Below are 21675 nucleotides of genomic sequence, written 5' to 3' on the forward strand. Positions count from 1 at the left end.
AAAAGTCTTTACACGCACATTATGTATAACATATGTATACTAACGAAATGTATGCACTTATTAATATATAGATTGCGCTTTACAAAAAATAAAATTCCCAATATTTAGTAGCCATTATATCATTGCGCATAGTTCTAATGCCAGAATTGTGCATAACAATAAGGCTACTAAAGCAATACATAAATAAGACTGCATAACGAATAGCATCAATTTTTATAATATTTTGGGTTTATGGGAAATTTCCATTCTACCCATTTTAAGGTTATCTAATAGAATAACGAGTTTTTACTTCCATTAGTATATCCATTTTTAAACATGTGAAAAAAGACGGCAATTGTTTTGATGAAAAAACAAAACAAGCAATACAATATATTAAAGAAATGTTCACATAGCATAGATAGGCGAAAATTATTCCTATGGTAAAAGCTATATATTAATATACTTATTATGATTATAACTTTTTGTGGGCTTGTAAATAAAAACACCATATTGGGGGCAGCATAAATACTGCAACTATAAATTTCGAACTAAATTAAAAAATGCTAAGGGGAAATAAGAAAATTGCTACTAATGAATAAAAATATGATTAAACAGTTATAATACTTAAAAATGTTAAAATATAAAGTTTTGAAGTTTTATTGTGATATTTCATTATCACCGAATTATTTTGATGAACAAATATTTATCATTCGTTTAAAAAATAGAATAAAAAACAAAAAAAAAAATCAATCAAAAAATGAAAAACCAAACATGCATACATATATCTTTATTTCATATGTAGTAATATCATTTATGTTAAAAATGTGTGTGTCTAAATATCAGTACCCCCATTTGTTAACTGGTCATTTCCCTTAAATAAATATTTTCCATTTTTATGAACACAAAATTCCTTCAAAATATTTCTAAAATATATATCCGGAATGGTTAGAGGGGATTTTATAATTTTTTCTGTATGTTGAATAATTTCATTTTTAGATAAAATCAAATTATGATTATTTTGATAAATATTAATAACTGCATTTCTACATTTGTTAAATTCACTCTGGTTATCTATACGTAATAACCACATATTATTTATATTAATTGCAATGTTATTTAAAGCTCGTTCAAATATTTGTAGATCGATGTTTGTATTTTTGAGTTCCTTTTTTACTTTATTATATATATCATCAAAAAATAAACAACTATTATATAATGAATCTGTAATAATTTTTTCGATAGTTCTAATATCTAATTTATAATCATTAATAACAATTTTACTATTTTTATGTGTTTGAATAATTTTTGCAACTTTTACCATTTTGTTTTTCCATTTGTCATTAAAAAATAAGCATAACTCAGTATTATTATCTATAAAATTTTCATCCATTTTATGTTTAAAAAAATATCCAGTATATTTATATTCACACAAAGGAATGAATATTTCAGAAAGTACACTACTTGGTAAATTTGTTGCTTTTTCAAAATTTTCCATTATTATAGGCATTGATGAATTTATCTTTTTATTTAAATTGTTGGTGATATTATTTTTTTGTTCAATACCAGGACTTTTTATTCCTATAGAATCATTTTTTTCCTTTTTGTCATTTATATATTTTAACAAGAGTGGTTCAACTTGTTTAAATATTATGACTAGTAATAAATTTCGTACACTAATTTTATAATCTACATAAGAAAAATTTTTTAATTTTGTTTCTGGATCGTTTTTTTTTTCTTCATCTTTACATTTTAAAAATTTATATAAATACTTTGATTTAATTATCCATAATCCTAACATATTAACACAATATGTTTTTAATGTATTTATTAGTACATCATTATTAACCCTTTTTTTAATAATTTTTTCAATTTCAATAAAATTTTGAACATTCTTCATTCTCATTATTTTTAATATTTGTTCATCTAAAGTTAAAGAAAATAAATGTATCATATTTAAATTTGTAGATATGTCTTCTGCATTCTTATAATTATTACCACTATTCTTTCCATGAATATCTTTACTTTTATGTTCTTTATTATTGTTATATAATGAATTTCTCCAGCTTTCATTGGTATATTTGCATATTTGATTTATATATAAATATCCATCACTATTAAATTCGATTTCTTCAACATCACTCATATTTTCATCATCTCTTTTTAACTTTCCACTATCCTCATCAAAATTGTTATTTGATTGTAGAACCATATTTTTATTTACATTCAAATTTGTAAACAACGATATTATTTCATGTGCTTCACATGAGTCTGGTTCAAATATATTTCCAATGCTAGTCCAATTTCCATCTACTATATTATTTATATTATCATTTCTTTCTTTATTATTATTATCTTCTTCTATTTTTGTAGAACTAGTTATTTCATTTTTTACTCCTATTTCGTTTCTTATCATTTTTTGTTCTTTCTTCAATTCAGAGTCAGTATCAATTTCCCCTTCAACATCTTCGTCTTCTCGAGTTGAATTTTTGGGGTTATGACTCAAATTAAATTTTATATTATCATAACATGGTTTAAATTGATAAATATGCTTTAATGGTATCATATATATTTCTTTTTTTTTTTTTATTTCATTATATTGAAATACGCATATACAATTAGTAATATATTCACACACAACACTAGTACTTATTAATCTACTTATATTTTTATCAATTTGTTCATCTTTATATATTGTATTCGACTCATGGATAACATCATCTTTTATATTTTCATGTAATTTATATTCAAATATATATGTATCTTCATCTGTACTAAAATTATTTTTTATATTTTTTAATTTATTATAATTTTTACATTTATATATCTTTTGAATATTATTTGTAAAATTATATGGTCTATATTTAGGGCGTAATGGATATTGTATCAAATATGTATTAATATTGTTTATATGATTTTCATTAACATTATTTAAATATATATCTATCTCTTCCTCTATTTCATCATCTGAATTCGATGTTTGTGAATCTCTATCTGATTCTTCTGTACATTCATACTTACTTAGTTCCTTTAAATCGTCGTCCATTTTGGTTTTGCAAATTTTATGACCATTACTTTGTTACCATAAAAGAAGCAAAATTGTCAGACGTTATCTAATGACTACAATACGAATAATACTATATCTACTTTATTTTGATAATATAGTTTCTTATATTTCTATCATATTTTATTCCCTTTCCTTAGAGTATAGCGAATAATAGAATTCCTTAAATAGTATTTTAACGTGTTATAATGTTATGACAAAAAGTGGGAGCATTAATATATATGCTTCTTTATATTTTTATCATACTAAAAAAAGATGTATTTTCCTACTTATATTTTACATATGTTAACTAACAAAAATAAATTTCGAAAGAGAATAATTCCCCCTTTCTATATATTACCAAAAAATAGCGTTACTCTTGAATTATTAAAAAAATGAAAATTTAAAAATGGTTATTAAAAAAGTTATAATAAAATACATTTTCCAAAATCAATGAACAATATAAAACTAGGAATTTTTAAATATATCACCAATTTACGTTTTTTTTTTTTTTTATATTTTAAAAGATTTAATCCGTTTTTTTTTTATCGCAACTTTACAGCTGCCATATTTTGTATTGGCATTTATTATTCATCTCGCGTTTTTCCGACATTTTTTTTGAAACAAAATATATATAATGAGTGGGAAAAAATAAATTATTTTATGCTTGATTTTACAAATTAACAGGATGTAGAAATGCTTAAAATAGGAACCATTACACAATGGGTTATTATTGTTATTATATATATATATAAGTATATATACTATTTTTCTTTCATATATTTAATTATATACTCGCCATTTAATGCATGAAAAAAACTAATTACATACATATATAATAATTATGTTGTTATATTATAGGGATAATTTTGTCTGGTGGTATATAAGGCATTTATTTCCTTAATGTAATATTATTATACATATGCAACATCTTATATGTTAATATTAAAATTTGATATACATATATATATACATACCTTTTTTATAATATAATAATTCAATAAAAAATATAACTTATGAAAAAATAATTAATATATTACTAAAGTGGTGAAAAAAAAATTTATAGCTAGTAATATTGAGCATAATATTTCACTTAATACACATTTGCTAAAGGGGGTAAATATATCTTCAAGGGAAATTAAAAAACAATTTTTAAGATTGAAGCAGGGAATAAAAAAAAAATAATATATTAAAAAATACTAAAGATCGTCAAAGTATATTTATTTTGAGTAACCACTATAATCTTTTTATTTTTCATATTTTTTTTTTAAAATTCGAATATTTGACAAATAAATAAATGTACAGCTTATACCCCATGAAAGCATATTTTAAATTGGAAATTTAGCAAATTACTTCCCCTCAAAATGAATAGAAACAATATGTTTGAAAATGAACATAATGAAAGTACCAATATTAATTATCCAGTATCAAAAAATAACAATATGAACATGAATATGTCTTATGATTTTAATACGAATTCATCATTCCAAAATGACTTGAATGATTATTTTAACACATTTATGCAAAAAACGAAGCACCCATATGTGTGTTTAACTCATATATTTTTTAAACTCCTATCTGTGATATTGTAATAATTTTTATAAAAAATCATATACATACCCCAAAAATGCATAACATATTTGCATACATAAATTGAATCCCCCTTCGTTAATATGTCCATTAACCTATCATAATCATGCTTGCCTACAAGATTCACATATTTGATTTGAACATATGGGGAAGACATTATTGTTGGTATTCTTGCTTTGAAAAATGCACACATATATATTCCATTTTTTTGTTTTATTTTATAACTTGTAGATATTTCATTGGACCCTTCATATTTCGAAGTGAAAAGTCTAAGGAAAATGATTTCATTATAACATTCGCAATAACTCTTTTTTTAGTATCGTTGGATTTTTATTTGGTTAAAAATATTACTGGAAGGTAAGGAAGAAAAAGGACTTCATTTCGTAGATAGTTACTATATTATATATACATAAATATTTTTATGTATTTTATATATTTTTTAAGATTTTTAGTAAAAATGATATGGTGGATCGATGCCAATCCTGATTATTCTAACAAAATCGTTTTCCAATCTTCCGAAGAAACCTCATTAAATAATATGGATAAAAATATTTTTTGGTATGCATTATATGCATATTTTTTAATATGGCTCATGCAAACAATACAAATGTTAATGTCCTTACAGCTTTGCTGGTTTTTATTATGTTGTATATGCTTATTTTTGTCCTTTTATAATTTATTTAATTTTTGGCAATGCTCAAAAGAACAACGAAAAATGGTTGCAAATATTATGAGCAATGTTAATTTAAATTATATATATAATAAAATATTTTATAATATGTAAAAAAAAATTATATGAATTTTATTTGATTAGTTTCCAAATTTAATGTTACACAACAATATTTGTGCTATTTTTTTTTGTGTGCATATTATATATTTACATATTTTTATATTTTTAAAAAATATTATATGTTGTAAGAATAGAACAAAATTATAATGCTTAAAACTTAAAATTGGCAATATTTTCTACATAATATATTCCTTTAATTAATATAAAAATGTTTCTTTAAAATGGTTTTAAAAAATATATTTCAAAACAAATATATTCAACAGAAAATTTATATTTTGCTTAAAGGGTTGCACATATAATGTGCAAGGTCTCCTATGCAAATAATATGAGCGTATAATTCAAGGACATATGCAAAAATTGTAACAACCGTTTCTCTTTTTCACTGAGATTTATTATTATTGCATTTACGAATGAAAAGAGGTATGCATATTGCAAGATTAAAAAGGCATAAACATATTTTTTTTTAATTTCATATTATATGGCATTTCCATACTACATATGCCCTTCCCAATCATTTGTATTAAGTACATATAATAGGAATATACTATATATCCACACAAAAATTACTGGAATTTATTATCATTTCTCTTTTAAAGAACTTAATAACTTATAAAAAAGGATATATAATATGCATATATATATGATGAACTAACTATTATTTATAACCTCATAGCATATTATCCATATTATAATCATGACACATTTAAAATATTAAAATATGGATTTCATAAGATAAAATATTTATTTTTTGCTTTATATTTTTCAACAATATATTATTCCCTTAAAATATTTTTTTCAATGTATAAATTTATAATATACAAAAACTAATTAACTATTGATATTAAAATGGAAATTTTTTTAAAAGCGTACAGTTAATTTCATATATAGATATTCAATTAAAAAATATAGCATATTTCAAAACACTGAGGTCTATAAAAATTGTTGGTGTGGAAAAAAGCCGTCATGCAAATATTATATATACATATGCATATATGTAGGGCTATATATGTAATATGATTTTCCCACTACAATGTTTTTTTATTTATTTTTAAAATATCTTTAAAATGTTTTTCAATTGAATATTTCAAGTCTATCATATTATTTATATTTTTTTTTACTTTTAAATAGCTTTTTGTATATATTAAAAAAATAATGTTAATCACAACATTGAGAGTACAAATTATGAAACTATTGAATTAGAAATTATATTAACATACATTTTTTTAAATAAAAATTAAAAGCTACATTTGTTATTATAAGTATAAAATTTATTTATTTTATATATTATTTTTTTATACTTTAAAGTCCGTATTTTCGTATAAATTTTGAGAACTGGGGGTTATAGGCATATAATAAAATTGCAAAAAAACGAACCTGCAAATCAAATATTAATTATTCTCCCGAAACTATAAAAAAATATATATAACATAATTCATGTTATCATTAAAAAGGAAAAACCAAGACTAATTATTTTGATTTGGTGATATTTATATATACCTATATGTAGCAGCGTTGGAAATATCTATATACCATATAAGCATGTACAAATGGTTATTTGATATATCTATATATACTTATACGTTTTGAATTGTGATAAAAAGATAAAGGCTTCAAAGTATAGCTATTTTTCGTATTTCCTTAATACATACAGTGAATATAATTTTATAAAACCGAGCAAAAAAGAACCAAAACAAAAAACAATTAATTAAAAATCAAAGCGTGTAGTACATTTACAAAATAAGTCCACACATTTATTTTTTGAAAATCTTAAAATAAAAAAATGAGTTTGACAGAAGAAAAACCAAAAGAAAAAATCGACGAAAAAAACGACGAAAAAGCCGACGAAAAAACAAATGAACAAGTTGACGAAAAAATAAAAGATGAAAATGAGAAAGAAGATAAAGATACACCAGAAAAAAAGGAAGATGAAAATGTTATGAATATGTTTTTATCATATTTACAAAAAAATAAAGATGATCCCAAAGTTCTTCAAACTATGTTAAGTATGATGGGGGGAAAGGGTGGAAATACAATACCAGCAGATTTACTAAAATTAGCACAAGGTGATAATAAAAAAGATGATAAATCAGAAGAAAATAATGCCCAAAGCCCATCCAAAGTAAGCCAAACAAATGAAAGTGAAAATAATGATACCGGAAAATCGGCTGATAATAAAAAGGATAAAGAAGGGGAAAAAAATGATGACGTAAATGGAGAAAATAAAGAAGTTATAAAAAAAAAACACAGTGAATTAGTAGAAGATAATGATGACTATGAAATTGAAAATTGTGAACCAGAGTTACCTCTTGAAGAAGAAGCAATATCATTAATTGAAAACATCAACATAGAAAATGATGAAAAGAATAAGGGTAATAAAGAAGATTCTATTAAAAAAACAAATGGTGTTTCTGTTTCTGCAAATATGGCTAAGCTAGCTGATAAATATATGAGTGGCGGTAAAATTGCAGACGCAACCGGAAAGGAACAAAGTGACTTTAAATTATATCATTCTAAAAATTCATGGGAAGAATTAAAAATTGATAATGAACTTATACAAATATTAACTTACTTAAAATTTTTTGGACCATCAAAAATTCAAGCATATGCATTACCAATCATATTAGATAGTAACAGAAATTTAATTGCACAATCACAAAATGGGTCTGGTAAAACATTAACTTTTGTAATAGCAATGCTATCAAAAATCAATAGAGCATTATATTCATTACAAGCAGTTTGTATATGTCCAACCAGAGAATTAGCACAACAAAATTATGACGTCGTTGGTAAATTTACAAAATATTTAAACGTTAGAACATTTTTAGCTGTTCCATTATGTGAAAAATATAATAAATCTAATGGTATCCAAATATATGTTGGTACTCCTGGTAAAACTCTAGATTTTTTAAAAAGAAAATATATCGACACTAATAATATAAAAATATTTGTGTTAGATGAAGCAGATGATTTAATTGATATTAAAAATAATATGTCATCACAAGTTGAAAGTATAAAAAGATTTTTACCAAAAAGTTGTCAAATACTTTTATTTTCAGCTACATATAATGATAATGTAAGAGTTTTTGCTGATAAATTTGCCCCAAGAGCAACAAAAATAAGTGTGAGACAAGAAGATTTAACTTTAAAATGTGTTAAACAATATTATTTAATAACAGAAAATGATGAACAAAAATATTACTATTTATCTGAATTATATTGTTCTATGACTATATCACAATGTGTTATATTTGTTAATTCCAAAAAATCAGCATATAATTTATATCAGTTTATGACAGAAAATAATCACAACGTTACACTAATTTGTGCAGATAGTGTAATTAGTAGATTTACAAAAAACAAAGTTGAAAAAACAAATGTAATGGGTATGGATCCTAAAACAAGAGATTCTTTAATGTCTGATTTTAAAAAAGGTATATCAAAAGTTTTAATATGTACAGATCTATTATCTAGAGGTATTGATGTTCCATCTATAAGTTTGGTTATTAATTTTGATTTGCCATATATTTATCAAGGTAGAATAACTAATTCAGCTGATGCTATAGCAAATCAAAATGTAAACATGGAAACTTATATTCATAGAATTGGAAGAACAGGAAGATTTGGAACAAAGGGTATGGCTATTAATTTTATTAGTAAAATGCAAATGCCACATATTCAACAAATTGAAAAATATTACAAGTGCGTAATTTCAGATCTTGAATATGATTCAGAACTTATGATGACCTCTATAACCAAGTTGAAAAATTAAAAAAAAATATGTGTATGATATTTTTCTCATTTCTTTGCAAACGTCGAGATGAAAAATGCAAAATTATTATTTCATTTTGAATAAAATAAACTAATTCACTCATTGAATTGGAAAAGAGGATAATAAATGAGTTCATGTATTTTATATTATAATTTTCCATTTATTTTGCTATTTTGTTTTTTCTACATAAATTATTTCGTCTCCGTTAAAATGTTGACATGCTTAATAAAATTCATGTATGGTTAATATATATACATTTAAAACTGCATATTCTTTAATTTTATTAAATTTTGCGAACTTTTAAATTGTGAAGGTATATTGGTATGCCAATATGCTGGTATGTATTGTGTGTGTATATTAATACATAGTAAAAATTTTTAATTATCGCATATAAATTTTTAACAAACCCAAGCTTATGCTTGGATAAGCTGAAAAATCGTATATCAATTTTAAAATAATATTATATTAAAATGAAAATAAATTGCATGTTAAGAATTTTTTAACTTGAAATTATAATAAATTATATTTTCTTCAAGTAAAAATGAAATATTCTAGCATATGCAATTTTTTTTTTCAACGGCAATACTGTTAATAAATAATTATATGCTATATGTAATGCGCCTACAATATGTAGATGATGTGATATTCAAAAAAATATATGTAGCAAAAAAAATATAAAATTAAATAATGTAAACAAATGTAAAATATACTTTGGCTATGTTCCAAAAATAAAACATTGTTATTTCTGAATTTGTAATGTTAATTTTTTTATCTAAGTTCTTTTTTTGAATCACATTTCGTTAGTTAAATTGGATTTGTTTATATTTGTAGAAAAGCTACACATAATATTTTCTCGATTTTTTTGTATTTATAAAATTCTTTCATATGAGTATGTTTCCAATTATTTGTTTGCATATTTAGTAATATTATTTTTCGCATAAAATTGGATATATAAATATATATATGTATATATATTTGTAATTGCATACATATGTATGCAAATAGGACTTCATACACAATAAGGGGGTTGAATAAATGCTGAGAATACTTCGTAGAAATATATGTCACAATACAAAATTATATCGAATAATAGCAAATTCACCTAAAAACGCATTTAAAGCGTTTTATAACAGACAATATGCCAATGATAATAATAATTTAAAGATAGAGCAGGATCCATTTTATACAAATCCCTTAAGAAAGCTTAGTTGTATTGGCTGTGGCCAATTTTTACAAACAATTGATGAAAAAAAAAGTGGGTACATCCCATTTAATGTTTATGAAAAATATACAAATGGTCGATTAAAATTTTATACAAAAGTTAAAGGTGAAGAAGTAGATTGTATACCTGATGGAATAAAAGTTGATGTTAATAATTTTTTGAACTACCGAGTTAAAACAAAAATTATTTTATGCAAACGTTGTTATAGATTACAACATTATAAAATATCAGATACAAAATGTGATGTTGATGTTAATAGAATTGAAAATATTATTAAATGTAGAACCGATTTACAAGAGCAAATTCGGTTAAATCAAGAAAGAAAAAAAAACAATAAAAATGAAAAGAAAAATCTTGATAATGATCATGCTAAATTTGGCCATCTAAAGGAAAAGCATGATGAGGCAAATCAGGACCCGAATTTTGAACAAAATTTAAATAGTGTAAAAAATGAAGAACTACTAAAAAGTGAAAACACTGATAGTAATGAAATTGTTGCAGATCGAGGTGAAGAAAAGGAAGCCACTGAGAAGCCAAAAGAATTGTCAGACTGTTATTCGGACATTTCTCAAGGGGCTAAAAATAGCATAGATAATACTAACAAATGTAGCGTTGAATCCCTTACTTTTATAAAAAAAAAGTTACATAAAAACTTGATCAATACAAATCAATATTCAGAAAAACAAGAAAAGTATGATGAAATAAGTGAAAATAATTTTGAAAATATAAAAAATTATCAATGTGAAGAGAAAGAAGTATGTATAAATGAACAGATAGATTCTCAAATGGGTAATAAAAAAAGTGTTTTTCAAAATGGAGATAATAGTAACATTTTGGAGAATAACACATCGGAAGTGAAATATTATGAAGATAGCTCATACAACATTGACAAAAGATTTATTAATGTATATGAGAAGAAAGATATTTTAAAAAAACGAAATGAAATAAAAAGACTAGATGCAGAAAAAATGAATATAAGTAGTGCTAAATATGTAGAAGCTGATAGAAATAATATAATGAATAATTTAATAAAAAAAATGAAAAAAAAATCTTTAGTACTTTATATAATAGATATAACAAATATTGAAAATACTATACTTCCTGAATTGTATATAGGATGTAAAAATAAAGATATAAATATTATATGGCTAGTTAATAAAATAGATTGTTTACCTAAATCGACAAATCTTGATATTATAAAAATATGGTTTCGTAATATGATACGACAAATAAAAAATACTCATATAAATGATTTAATATTTATATCAGCATTGAAATGTTATAATTATAATATATTAGAAGAAAGAATGAAAACTTATATAGACATAGATAAAGGAATTGATATATATATAGTTGGTTGTGTAAATGTTGGCAAATCTTCTTTTCTAAATTCATTTTTAAAATTTATAAATTATAAACATATAGGAGATATATATAGCAAAAGAAAAAAAGGTGGGGTAACAGTTTCAAATATACCATATACAACATTAAATTATAATGTATTCAAATTAAAAAAAGATGTTAATATAATTGATACTATTGGTATACCAACCAAATATCAATATAGCTCTATATTATATAAAGATATCGATTTAAATAGTATAATAATAAATAAAAAAATACAACCTTTTACTTATAAGCTTAAAGATGATTATTCTATTATTTTAGGAAGTTTATGTTATATTAATTTAATTTATGGAAATTTTGCATTACTAACTTTTTATATATCAAATAAAGTCACAATACATATGTGCAGAAGTGAAAAAATTGAAAATTTTTTAGAAAAAAAAAAATGTTCTTTTTTATATCCTCCCCATGTTTATTCAGATTTTGATTTACTAAAACCATTTGTCAAACATACTGTTAAAGTTTTGGGTAAAGATTATGAAAGTATAGATGATATTGTCATATCAGATTTATGTTGGTTTTCAATCACAGGACGGGGAATAAAAATATTTGAAATATATGCACCAAAAAACATTAAAATTTATAGGAGACCATCAATGATTAATGATGGAATCAAACACACACAAGTTGACATTTTCAAATATAAATCTTATAGAGGTAGGACACCAAAAATTCTTAAAAAAAAAAAAAAAATTATTGAACAATTAGATCGCCAAAATCCAGAGAGAAGACAAGATATGAAAAATCTGACTCTCCAAAAGGAACAATCTCAATTGGAAAATTTACACAATTTTGATGATACAAGTAAACCGAACGAATCTTCAACTGTTCCCCAATCAATATTGGCGGACAAAGCTGATATGGAAAATATCGTTCATTATTTATAAGAATTAATTTTTTTTTTTTTCGTTTTTTTTGTCATTTTCATTTTTTTTTATTACTCCCTCTTATTCATAAATCATTTATTCGCTTTAAGATTGTTACATTTACATTTGCTAAAGAATTTAAAAAGAGAGAATAATTATTCGTACATACATATATATGAATACTTATTCTTTTTCCCATTTTTGAAAAATTATAATATATTTCTCAACTATTTAATACAATAATAGTATACACTCCCACATGCATATTAAAAAAAAATGTTTTACAAAAAAAATTACAACAATTATATAGTTTAGTAAATTTCTATTAATTATTGTTTTATATGTAGCTATTTAAAAAAAATAAAATATGTAAAAAAAATAAATGCCTATGTATGCACATTGTACTTATATTATTTACATTGCAATAATTTTGCAAAAAAAAATGAAGTATGGGAGAATACATAATGCATATAATATTTGGCGGATTTCATTTTTCTATTTAAATATATATTTTTATGCATTTTTAAAATGAACAGGACAAAATTAAAATAAAAGAAATTTTCTAATTTTTTTATATACTTCAAAAAAATATTACACTCATGTGTTATTTTAAAAATACAAAAATAACTCGTCTATATTTAGTTTTTTAATGAAAAAACGGACCAAAAAAATAAAGAAATGATAGATTTAAAAGGAAATACAATATGGGAAATAACAATAAAAAATAAATATATCAAGGGTATTGCCAAAAAAAAAACAAATAATACACATAGGATAATAGAAATACGAAGATATATTTGTACATATGTTTTATGAATATTTCTAGAAAGGGGATGAGATAACGTTGACAATTTAACAAAATTTATGAAGTGATAAAGAAAAGAGCTTTATAAAAAATAATAAATTAAATAAACAAAAAACAAGAAAATGATCCCCTTTTTTAAAATCGGAATTGTATTAGTAAGACAAATAAGTAAACCTATATCCGGCTATATAAAGAAAAAGGCCATAGAAAATAAAAAATTTAAAAGTATATGTATATTTTGTGGAAAAAAATATTATTTTTTTGAACAATACATCCAAAAAAAATTTTATAACGCCAATTTAACCAATGTTAATTATAGTTCTTATATAAGTGAAAGTAAATCGGTGAATGTAGGTAGTGAAATACTTGGTGAAACCATCATATTTTTAACAGCAGCTTTAATTATTATTGCTGAATATAAAAGAAATAGTATAAAGGAAGCAAACAAAGAATTAGCGTTAAATCATAAATTAGAAACCTTAAAATTACAAATAAAAGAGTTACAACAAGAGAATGATGAAATTATGAAAATTGTATTACCACATAAACAAAATAGCAGAGACAATAGAAACTTTGAAGTTGAACATACAAATTTTTTTAAGGGAATTTACTATAAAATTATGGGTCAACCTACCGAAACAACAAATTATGATCAAACAGTAAAAAACGAAGATGAAAAGAAAAATGAAAATACAAATAAAAGTGACTAAAACTGGTATTATTTAACCAAAACATATATAATTCAAAGCATTACAAATAATGAAACATGTCTATGCATAAAATTTTAATTATAGGATAATATATTGTTTTTATTTGTTTTACAATATTTGCCAATAAGTAATTAGAAACTAAATTATATTTTTCAGCGTACTCTGATGAAATGATTCATCACTTTTTTTGTGGCGTGTGTATACTTCCAATTTTTTTGGAAAATTTTTTATTTTATAAATAAACAGATATCCGTACGTGTATATAGCTATACATATCGATGGCTATATATATTTTTTTGAATGTTTTAAAAATTTACGGTTAATAAATAATGTTTTTTTAAAATCGTTGATGAAATGCATTTATCATATTAAACTTTGAAAGCATAAATATGCAATTCATATATATACATATATATGAATATTTATACATATAGTAAAAATAAAAAAATTCATTTTGTAATAGACAAAATTTGTATAAGTTCCTTTGTATGTATTTTGTTCTCTATGGAAACATATATTTTAACCCATAGGAACGAATAAATATGAAATGCTATAAAAGCATAAATTAAAAACAAAAAAAGAAAGACGTAAAATAAAAATATTAAAAATAAATAACATTATTAAAAAAAGATAGATAAATAAATAGAATAAAAAACAAAGTTAAATGTAAGCATTGAAAATTTTACGGGGTTTAAACATTTTATGAAATATGCATAGTTATATTTACTATTAATAGCTGTATATTTATTACGCCACTGAATAAATATTTATGTAGTTTTTTTCATTCATCCATATTTCAAGAGGAGTGTAAATCCATAATAGGAGCATGATATGTAGAAATTCCAAACTTATGCATATGTGCGTTGTTTTTCTTTCATCTTTCTTTCATTTTTCTTCTATAATTCTTTATTTCTTTTTACTAGCTCGGTATTTAATTTGTGGGCTCGATGACAATTTAATTGCTTCAGTACTTTTAGGAGTAGCCTTTATACAGCCCGATATAAAAGAGGACATTTTTTTAAAATTGTCAAATTCATCTTTATAAAAATATCCATAATATTCAGTATTATTATCAGCACTATTATTAAAAAGGCATAAAACATGAATATCTTTTTTTTTTGAATAAGAGTTAAATACTTCATCACTTAATTTAACTAAGAATTTTTTATTATCAACTATCAAAGGATTAATATCAAAATATTTATTATTAACAAATATATCATTAATATAATTATATTTAACACTTTTGCTAGTTAAATTTACGCTACTAATAAATAAAATACATCTCTTATTCTTGTTTAGACATTTTGTTTGAAATTGTGGGAATTTACTAAAAAATGGTACCCCAAATACTATTGATTCATGTACAAATGATATAAATTTTTTTTTATTATCTAATACAGCATCAGGAATTGGTTTAGGTTTTCTTCCATAGCATATTATAAAAGCTTTTGTCTTATCACTTAAATTAAAACGTTGGTAAACATTTTGTTTACTAGGTAATATACTTTTACAATTAGTTATGGCAACATTTAAAATAGATGGAAAACTTGATAGACTATTATTAATAACAGGATGTATAGCATCATTTTTGTCATTTTTACAATAAACTAAATAAGGCTTGTTACTAAAGAATACCTCTTTTAGTTTTTCTGTATCAGATACGTCAACATATTTGAACTTACAAAAATGGGTGTGATAAAATTCTAAACATTTTTGAAAAAATCCAATAAATATTAAAAATACAATAAATATACCCGCCAAAGAAGAATATTTAATTTTAGTTCGCACCTTTTCATCTATTAAATTTTTACTATAACTCAAAGCTGCATTTACTTTATTAACTGATTCCTGATTTTCATTTGTCGGTGAATCCGGTGATCCCTCGTTATTTTCATCATCCTTAGGTTTTCTGTTTCTCAGGTAATTCATTTTTTTAATTAATATGTATATATACTTTTAAAAAGGATCTCAAAGCTTTAAGATTCACGCTATCATGAATGCTTCTGCTGCTGTAAGTATCGATACTATTCCGATTACTGCAATTAATATGACATTAATGTTGGTAATGCTATTAATTTTTATATAATGCTATATTTGAGTATAGGCTTTTCGTGATTTTTTCACCTCCTTTTCAATTACTTTTTTTTCGTTTTGAATATGGAATGCAATCTTCAAAAATATATTAATATCCAGTTTTATTTAATTTATAGAGTTTACACTAATTTAAATTAAATCGAAGTTATGGTTATTTTTTCGCTGTTTTTTTCCATCAAAAGATTGCATATATATATTTATATAATATTAATTGAATATTATTATATCTGTTTTTTTTTGTATCATTTGAGGTATGGGAGTGAAAGTTTGCAGCTCACAATGTGTTTACCGAACCCTATTTTAAAAAATTGTAATTTTATAAATGCTTATCAATAAATAACTATAATTAAAAAAAAAGCTATAAAATGAAAATTATAAAATACACAATACATTTATATATATATTATTAATTATATGTGAGAATGAATAAATTTACAAAGGAATAACTCTACTGTATATTTAGGCCAGTAGAAATAGAATATATAATTGTATAATAGGTACAATAAAAATATTGAAAATCAAAAATTTTAATATATTTAACCATGTGTATACATAATCTTACAAGCATATGTATTTTCCTTCGTAAGCATGATAATAAATATTTTTATAAACTTAAAAAAATTAAAACATTAATATAATACATAACATATCAACAAATAATTAAAGTATAATATTCTTATATTAAATTATGTATCTATTTAATATTTACGGTTTAGTGCTTTACCTTTATCGCAATTTATACAACATGCGCACATTTTATAGGAACTGTATATATTCCATTTTTATGCTATAAACATATAAATATATATATAATATAATTTTACCTTTTGAAGAATAATGTAGAAATATAAATAAAATACAATTCCAAAAAGTGAAAAAATAAATCCACAGTTTATTCCTAAAATTGTAACATAAATTATTGCAATATTTTTTAATTTATTACCCCGTGAAATAGTAGTAATTTTGGCTATGTTATCACTATTTTATTATGGCTAGCTATACATTTTTCGCCTTTATTTTTTAAAAAATTTAATTATTTTACCAACTATATGTCCTTGTGATAATATAACAATTTCATCATTTAATCAAACATATAAATATATTAATTTTCCTCATCAAAAAAATGTACCATAATAATTTTAAGCGGTATGTGTAAATAAAGGTGGGACGAGAGAAAAATAAGGTTATCTTTTTGGACAAATAACATATTTATATTCTTTGTTATTCTTTAAAATCGAATAAATGTGGTGTATAAATGCTGCTTTATGAGTGAGACAAATATATATATGCTTTTTCTTTTTCACAAATTGAATATCTATTCAAATTATGCGGTATTGGGCCACCAGATCAAAGCATATATTTTTTTTTTATAAAGAAGAGAAAATATTTCATCAATTTCGTTCATTCCTTTTTACTACAAATGAGGATTTATGTAACAAATTAAAATATAATAATTATATGATTAGATTAGTAAAAAATTTGAAAAAAAAAAGTAACGAAAATGGTGGTGAATATGCTAGTGGTAATGAACATAATGAGAATACCGTCATGTCCAGCATTGATGCCGGAATGTGTTATCTTTATAAAAATATAGATATTATAAAAAAAAATATTGATAAGAAAGAGACAATGCTATATAGTTACAAAAACAATAATAGTTTTATTAATTTAGAAAATTTAGAAAATTCACAAAATGAAATAAATGAAAACAATTTTAATTATAAGGTTATTACTAGCCAAAATAATAACAAAAAAAAAATGTGCATAAATAATACAAAAAAGGTGTATATATTTATTATGAACAATTTAAATATTTTTACTGTAGATCATATTTTATTAGTATTATATAGTTTTTTATTTAATAATGTAAATGTGGAATATTTAAGACAAATTAGCGAATATGTTATAAATAATATTTATAATTTTAAAACGAATGAATTGCTACTAGTACATTTATTTTATGTACACTATCAAAGTGATAAAGGGGATTCAAAAGATGATTATTTTAATTACAATGATGGATTATTACATTATGATATAATGTCCCGTTGTATTTATGAAACCAATGAATTAGTAAAAAATATTTCAGGGGTGGATACCAAAAAGGAACTTTTAAAAAAAATTATATTAACAAATTTTGAAAAACAAAATTTAGCTAACAAAAATAATATTCAAATAAATGCCTTAGCCAAAAATTTAATGAAATATAGTACCTACTTATTTTATAAAAGAAAAAATGATTTAAATTTAGATCAAATCACAAAAATATATTTTTTATTTACCACCTATAATGTATACAATAACGAATTTCTCAATCATTGTGCTAGCACATTTTTCGAAACTTTAAAATCGTTAAATCTTAGCAAATTAAAAAATGAAAAAGTAAATATTCAAGATATAAATGAGCTCCATATGATTATTCAATGTTTCTACTACATATCTGGAATAGCAAAAAAAGATACTATAACAAATGAGACAAATAAAAAAATTAAAAATATATACAATACAAATATTTTTTCTGATTTTTACAAATTTATTAAAACCAATTCTACCATACTTAGGCATGCTAATACACACCATTTGTTTTTACTATTGAAAATGATAGACAATATTGATTCAATTGAAAATGACATTAATTATGATTCAATTCATCAATATGAACAAAATGAAGACACTAAATTTATTATTTTATGTCTAATTGATGAGAGATTAAAATGTATTTCTCAATACGTAAATGAATATACCCCTACAAAACACAAAAATATTGTCAATTGCATAAAAATATTTAATCATATTCCTATTCTATATTATGATTATTATTGTTCAAAATATGGTATTAATAATAAAAGCCAAAAGCCTGGAAAAAATTCCTTACATTTGAATGAAAATCATGATTTTGATGTTTTGGTGTCATCTAAAAAATCTGATAAAGGGGATGCTAACCTAGACATTAAGACAAATAATTCAGATTCCCCTAAAATGGGATTCAACGAATTAAACTACGTACATTTTTTAAAAAAGAATAACTATTTCATTAATATGAAAAATATAGATATAAAAAAATATTTGTCAATACTTCTTTTAGCGATAGGAAAGATTCCAAATTATAAGCACATGCTAACTTATTTTATAAATAATTTAGAAACAAGTACAAATAATATAAATCTATTATTGTTTTATATTGAACCAATTAGTACTTATACAAATAATATATATATATTGTTATATGTAGATTATTTTGTCAAAAAAATTACAGAACAAAATGAATTATCAAGTACTTATAAAATAGGGGCTGATAAGGTAGTAATACTATTATCGTGTCTTCAAAATTTTATAAACAATAAAAATTATATTGATCATAATTTTTATAATAATATAGATGGTTTATTAGACAAATACGAGTTTGAAAAAAACTCTGAAGAATTTTTTATGTTATTATACAAAAATAAACCAGATATATATGAACATGTTAGTCAAAATTTGCTAACTATCAATATGAAAAATGTTACAAATTTAGAACAGTTTCTTTTTCATTGTTCATATAAAAATATGATTATAAATACGTTTAACTGTTTAAAGAACTTATTATTCTACATAAATAATACAGTATTGATATACAATATTTTATACTTATTTTTAGTTATAAATAATTACTACAATCAATTTGATGTGAACACTTGTAGTGTTGCAAATAGAATAGCACAAATACTTTTCCAAAAATTATTTATTTTAAAATTTTTAAATATATATTCAGACAATCAAAATGTACATTATAACGTTATTACTAATATTGCGGTTTATATTAAATTAAATAAAGAGACAGACGAAGATTTATTAAAATCTATTATTAATATATATTTGCAAAACGGAAGTTCACCATTAAGTAACAATATTTATGAACACATTGCCGACCAACTTAGACCTATCTATAATCATAATTTTAATTTAGTTTACAAAGACGGAACTTATAATTTATCTACAAATCATGAAATTGATCAAAAGGACACAATTGCATTAGTTAATAGTATGATAGAAAATAAGTATGATCTATGTTTAATTAATTTATTTATTTTATTTTATCAAAAAGCTAACTTTAATAAATTGTATGAAGAAATTAAGGACTATTTGTATGCACACGTTACTGTGTAATTATGTTTTACATTGGATGCCTCATATATGTACAATACCCAATACATAATATTGTGTATATCACATGTATAGCCATTTTTATTATATTTATTTGTTTTATTTTGTTCAATTTTTTATTTCATTATGCATAATAAAATTTTCTAGCTATTTGTTTCCACCAAACCAACTTTTCATTTTCATTAAATAAAAAATTTGTAAATATTAAAAAAAAATAAAATAAAACTTCCACAATTAGTCTACCTTTATATCACACTATATATATCCATAAAAATGAATAAAGTATTTATTTTTTATTCTACATGCATGGCATTTTTGCCGATCTTTACTTATATGCACGTATATGTACAAACAAATTTTATATACAATAAAGGAAATAAGAAAAATGTGCATTTGCCATTTTAGTGTGAGTTTGGCTTATTCTAATTGGGTAACACTTTAATAAAAAACTTAGTTTAAAAAAATAAGCATGCTATGAAAAGTAATAATATTTATATATTTTATTCACCTTTTTGCATATGCTTAATCTTTAGTTCTCATAGGTTAGTAATAAAATAAACACACGAATAAATAAAATAGAAAGGTAACCATAAAAAACTGGAAAACAATAATTATTATGTAATAATTTTATTAATTCATTGAATATTTAAAAATATTTAAGACACAAAAAAGAAAAACTGCTACAATGTATAATGAAGATCTAAATTATTCCCATATGTGTTATTACATATTAGCATAATAACATTCTGTATATATATTTTATAATTAAATGAAATAAATTATTAACGATATGTTTATGTACTTATAATATTTATAACTATATATTTATTATTTGTTTTATTTTTATTATACCATTATATATTTTTATTTTTTAAATAAAACCTCAATAAATTATAATATAGGAGATATGATAAGCCTATTTATTTTTTAATAACACACTTGAAATTATTTTATAAAATATTTGATAATAATAATAATGCTGCGAAATAAATTAAAAAAAAATTGCAAAATATAAATAAAATGACGATCAAATTATCAATGAATTAAAGCGTGCTTTTGTTTCCACTTTTTGTAAAAGAAACAAAAAATGCTATTTTATTCACAAGTAGTATATATGGATAATATATTATGTAATGCTTGAAGCAAAGCATATTTAAATTGATCATTCAAAAAGCATATAAAAATTCGTATATTGATTTATAAATAAGTATATTATATACATGCGTGTATAATATATATTTCCCTCTTTGTGAA

General features: G+C 22.4%; 7 protein-coding genes across 7 annotated transcripts; 5 read left to right on the forward strand and 2 right to left on the reverse strand.

Annotated features, from left to right (window-relative positions):
- Positions 1-811: 811 nt before the first annotated feature.
- On the reverse strand, positions 812-3022 carry PCHAS_1325800 (DNA-directed RNA polymerase III subunit RPC5, putative; the record flags this gene model as incomplete). Its single annotated transcript, XM_016799218.1, has 1 exon — positions 812-3022. The coding sequence occupies one exon, from the start codon at positions 3020-3022 to the stop codon at positions 812-814; it is 2211 nt and encodes a 736-aa protein (XP_016654540.1).
- A 1361-nt stretch (positions 3023-4383) lies between these two features.
- Positions 4384-5393, forward strand: PCHAS_1325900 (golgi apparatus membrane protein TVP23, putative; the record flags this gene model as incomplete). Its single annotated transcript, XM_016799219.1, has 3 exons — positions 4384-4607; positions 4841-4966; positions 5054-5393. 3 exons carry the CDS (start codon positions 4384-4386, stop codon positions 5391-5393), a joined length of 690 nt encoding a protein of 229 aa, XP_016654541.1.
- Positions 5394-7179: 1786 nt separating this feature from the next.
- PCHAS_1326000 (ATP-dependent RNA helicase DBP5, putative) lies at positions 7180-9168 on the forward strand (the record flags this gene model as incomplete). Its single annotated transcript, XM_016799220.1, has 1 exon — positions 7180-9168. The coding sequence occupies one exon, from the start codon at positions 7180-7182 to the stop codon at positions 9166-9168; it is 1989 nt and encodes a 662-aa protein (XP_016654542.1).
- Positions 9169-10203: 1035 nt separating this feature from the next.
- Positions 10204-12684, forward strand: PCHAS_1326100 (GTP-binding protein, putative; the record flags this gene model as incomplete). Its single annotated transcript, XM_733551.2, has 1 exon — positions 10204-12684. The coding sequence occupies one exon, from the start codon at positions 10204-10206 to the stop codon at positions 12682-12684; it is 2481 nt and encodes an 826-aa protein (XP_738644.2).
- Positions 12685-13590: 906 nt separating this feature from the next.
- On the forward strand, positions 13591-14178 carry PCHAS_1326200 (OPA3-like protein, putative; the record flags this gene model as incomplete). Its single annotated transcript, XM_730665.2, has 1 exon — positions 13591-14178. One exon carries the CDS (start codon positions 13591-13593, stop codon positions 14176-14178), a length of 588 nt encoding a protein of 195 aa, XP_735758.2.
- Positions 14179-15084: 906 nt separating this feature from the next.
- PCHAS_1326300 (conserved protein, unknown function) lies at positions 15085-16110 on the reverse strand (the record flags this gene model as incomplete). The annotated part of the gene is made up of 1 exon (XM_734882.2): positions 15085-16110. One exon carries the CDS (start codon positions 16108-16110, stop codon positions 15085-15087), a length of 1026 nt encoding a protein of 341 aa, XP_739975.2.
- Positions 16111-17601: 1491 nt separating this feature from the next.
- Positions 17602-20424, forward strand: PCHAS_1326400 (conserved Plasmodium protein, unknown function; the record flags this gene model as incomplete). Its single annotated transcript, XM_016799222.1, has 1 exon — positions 17602-20424. The coding sequence occupies one exon, from the start codon at positions 17602-17604 to the stop codon at positions 20422-20424; it is 2823 nt and encodes a 940-aa protein (XP_016654543.1).
- Between the last annotated feature and the right edge of the window lie 1251 nt (positions 20425-21675).

This window comes from Plasmodium chabaudi, assembly GCF_900002335.3.
Source record: "Plasmodium chabaudi chabaudi strain AS genome assembly, chromosome: 13".
Taxonomy (NCBI): Eukaryota; Apicomplexa; class Aconoidasida; order Haemosporida; family Plasmodiidae; genus Plasmodium; species Plasmodium chabaudi.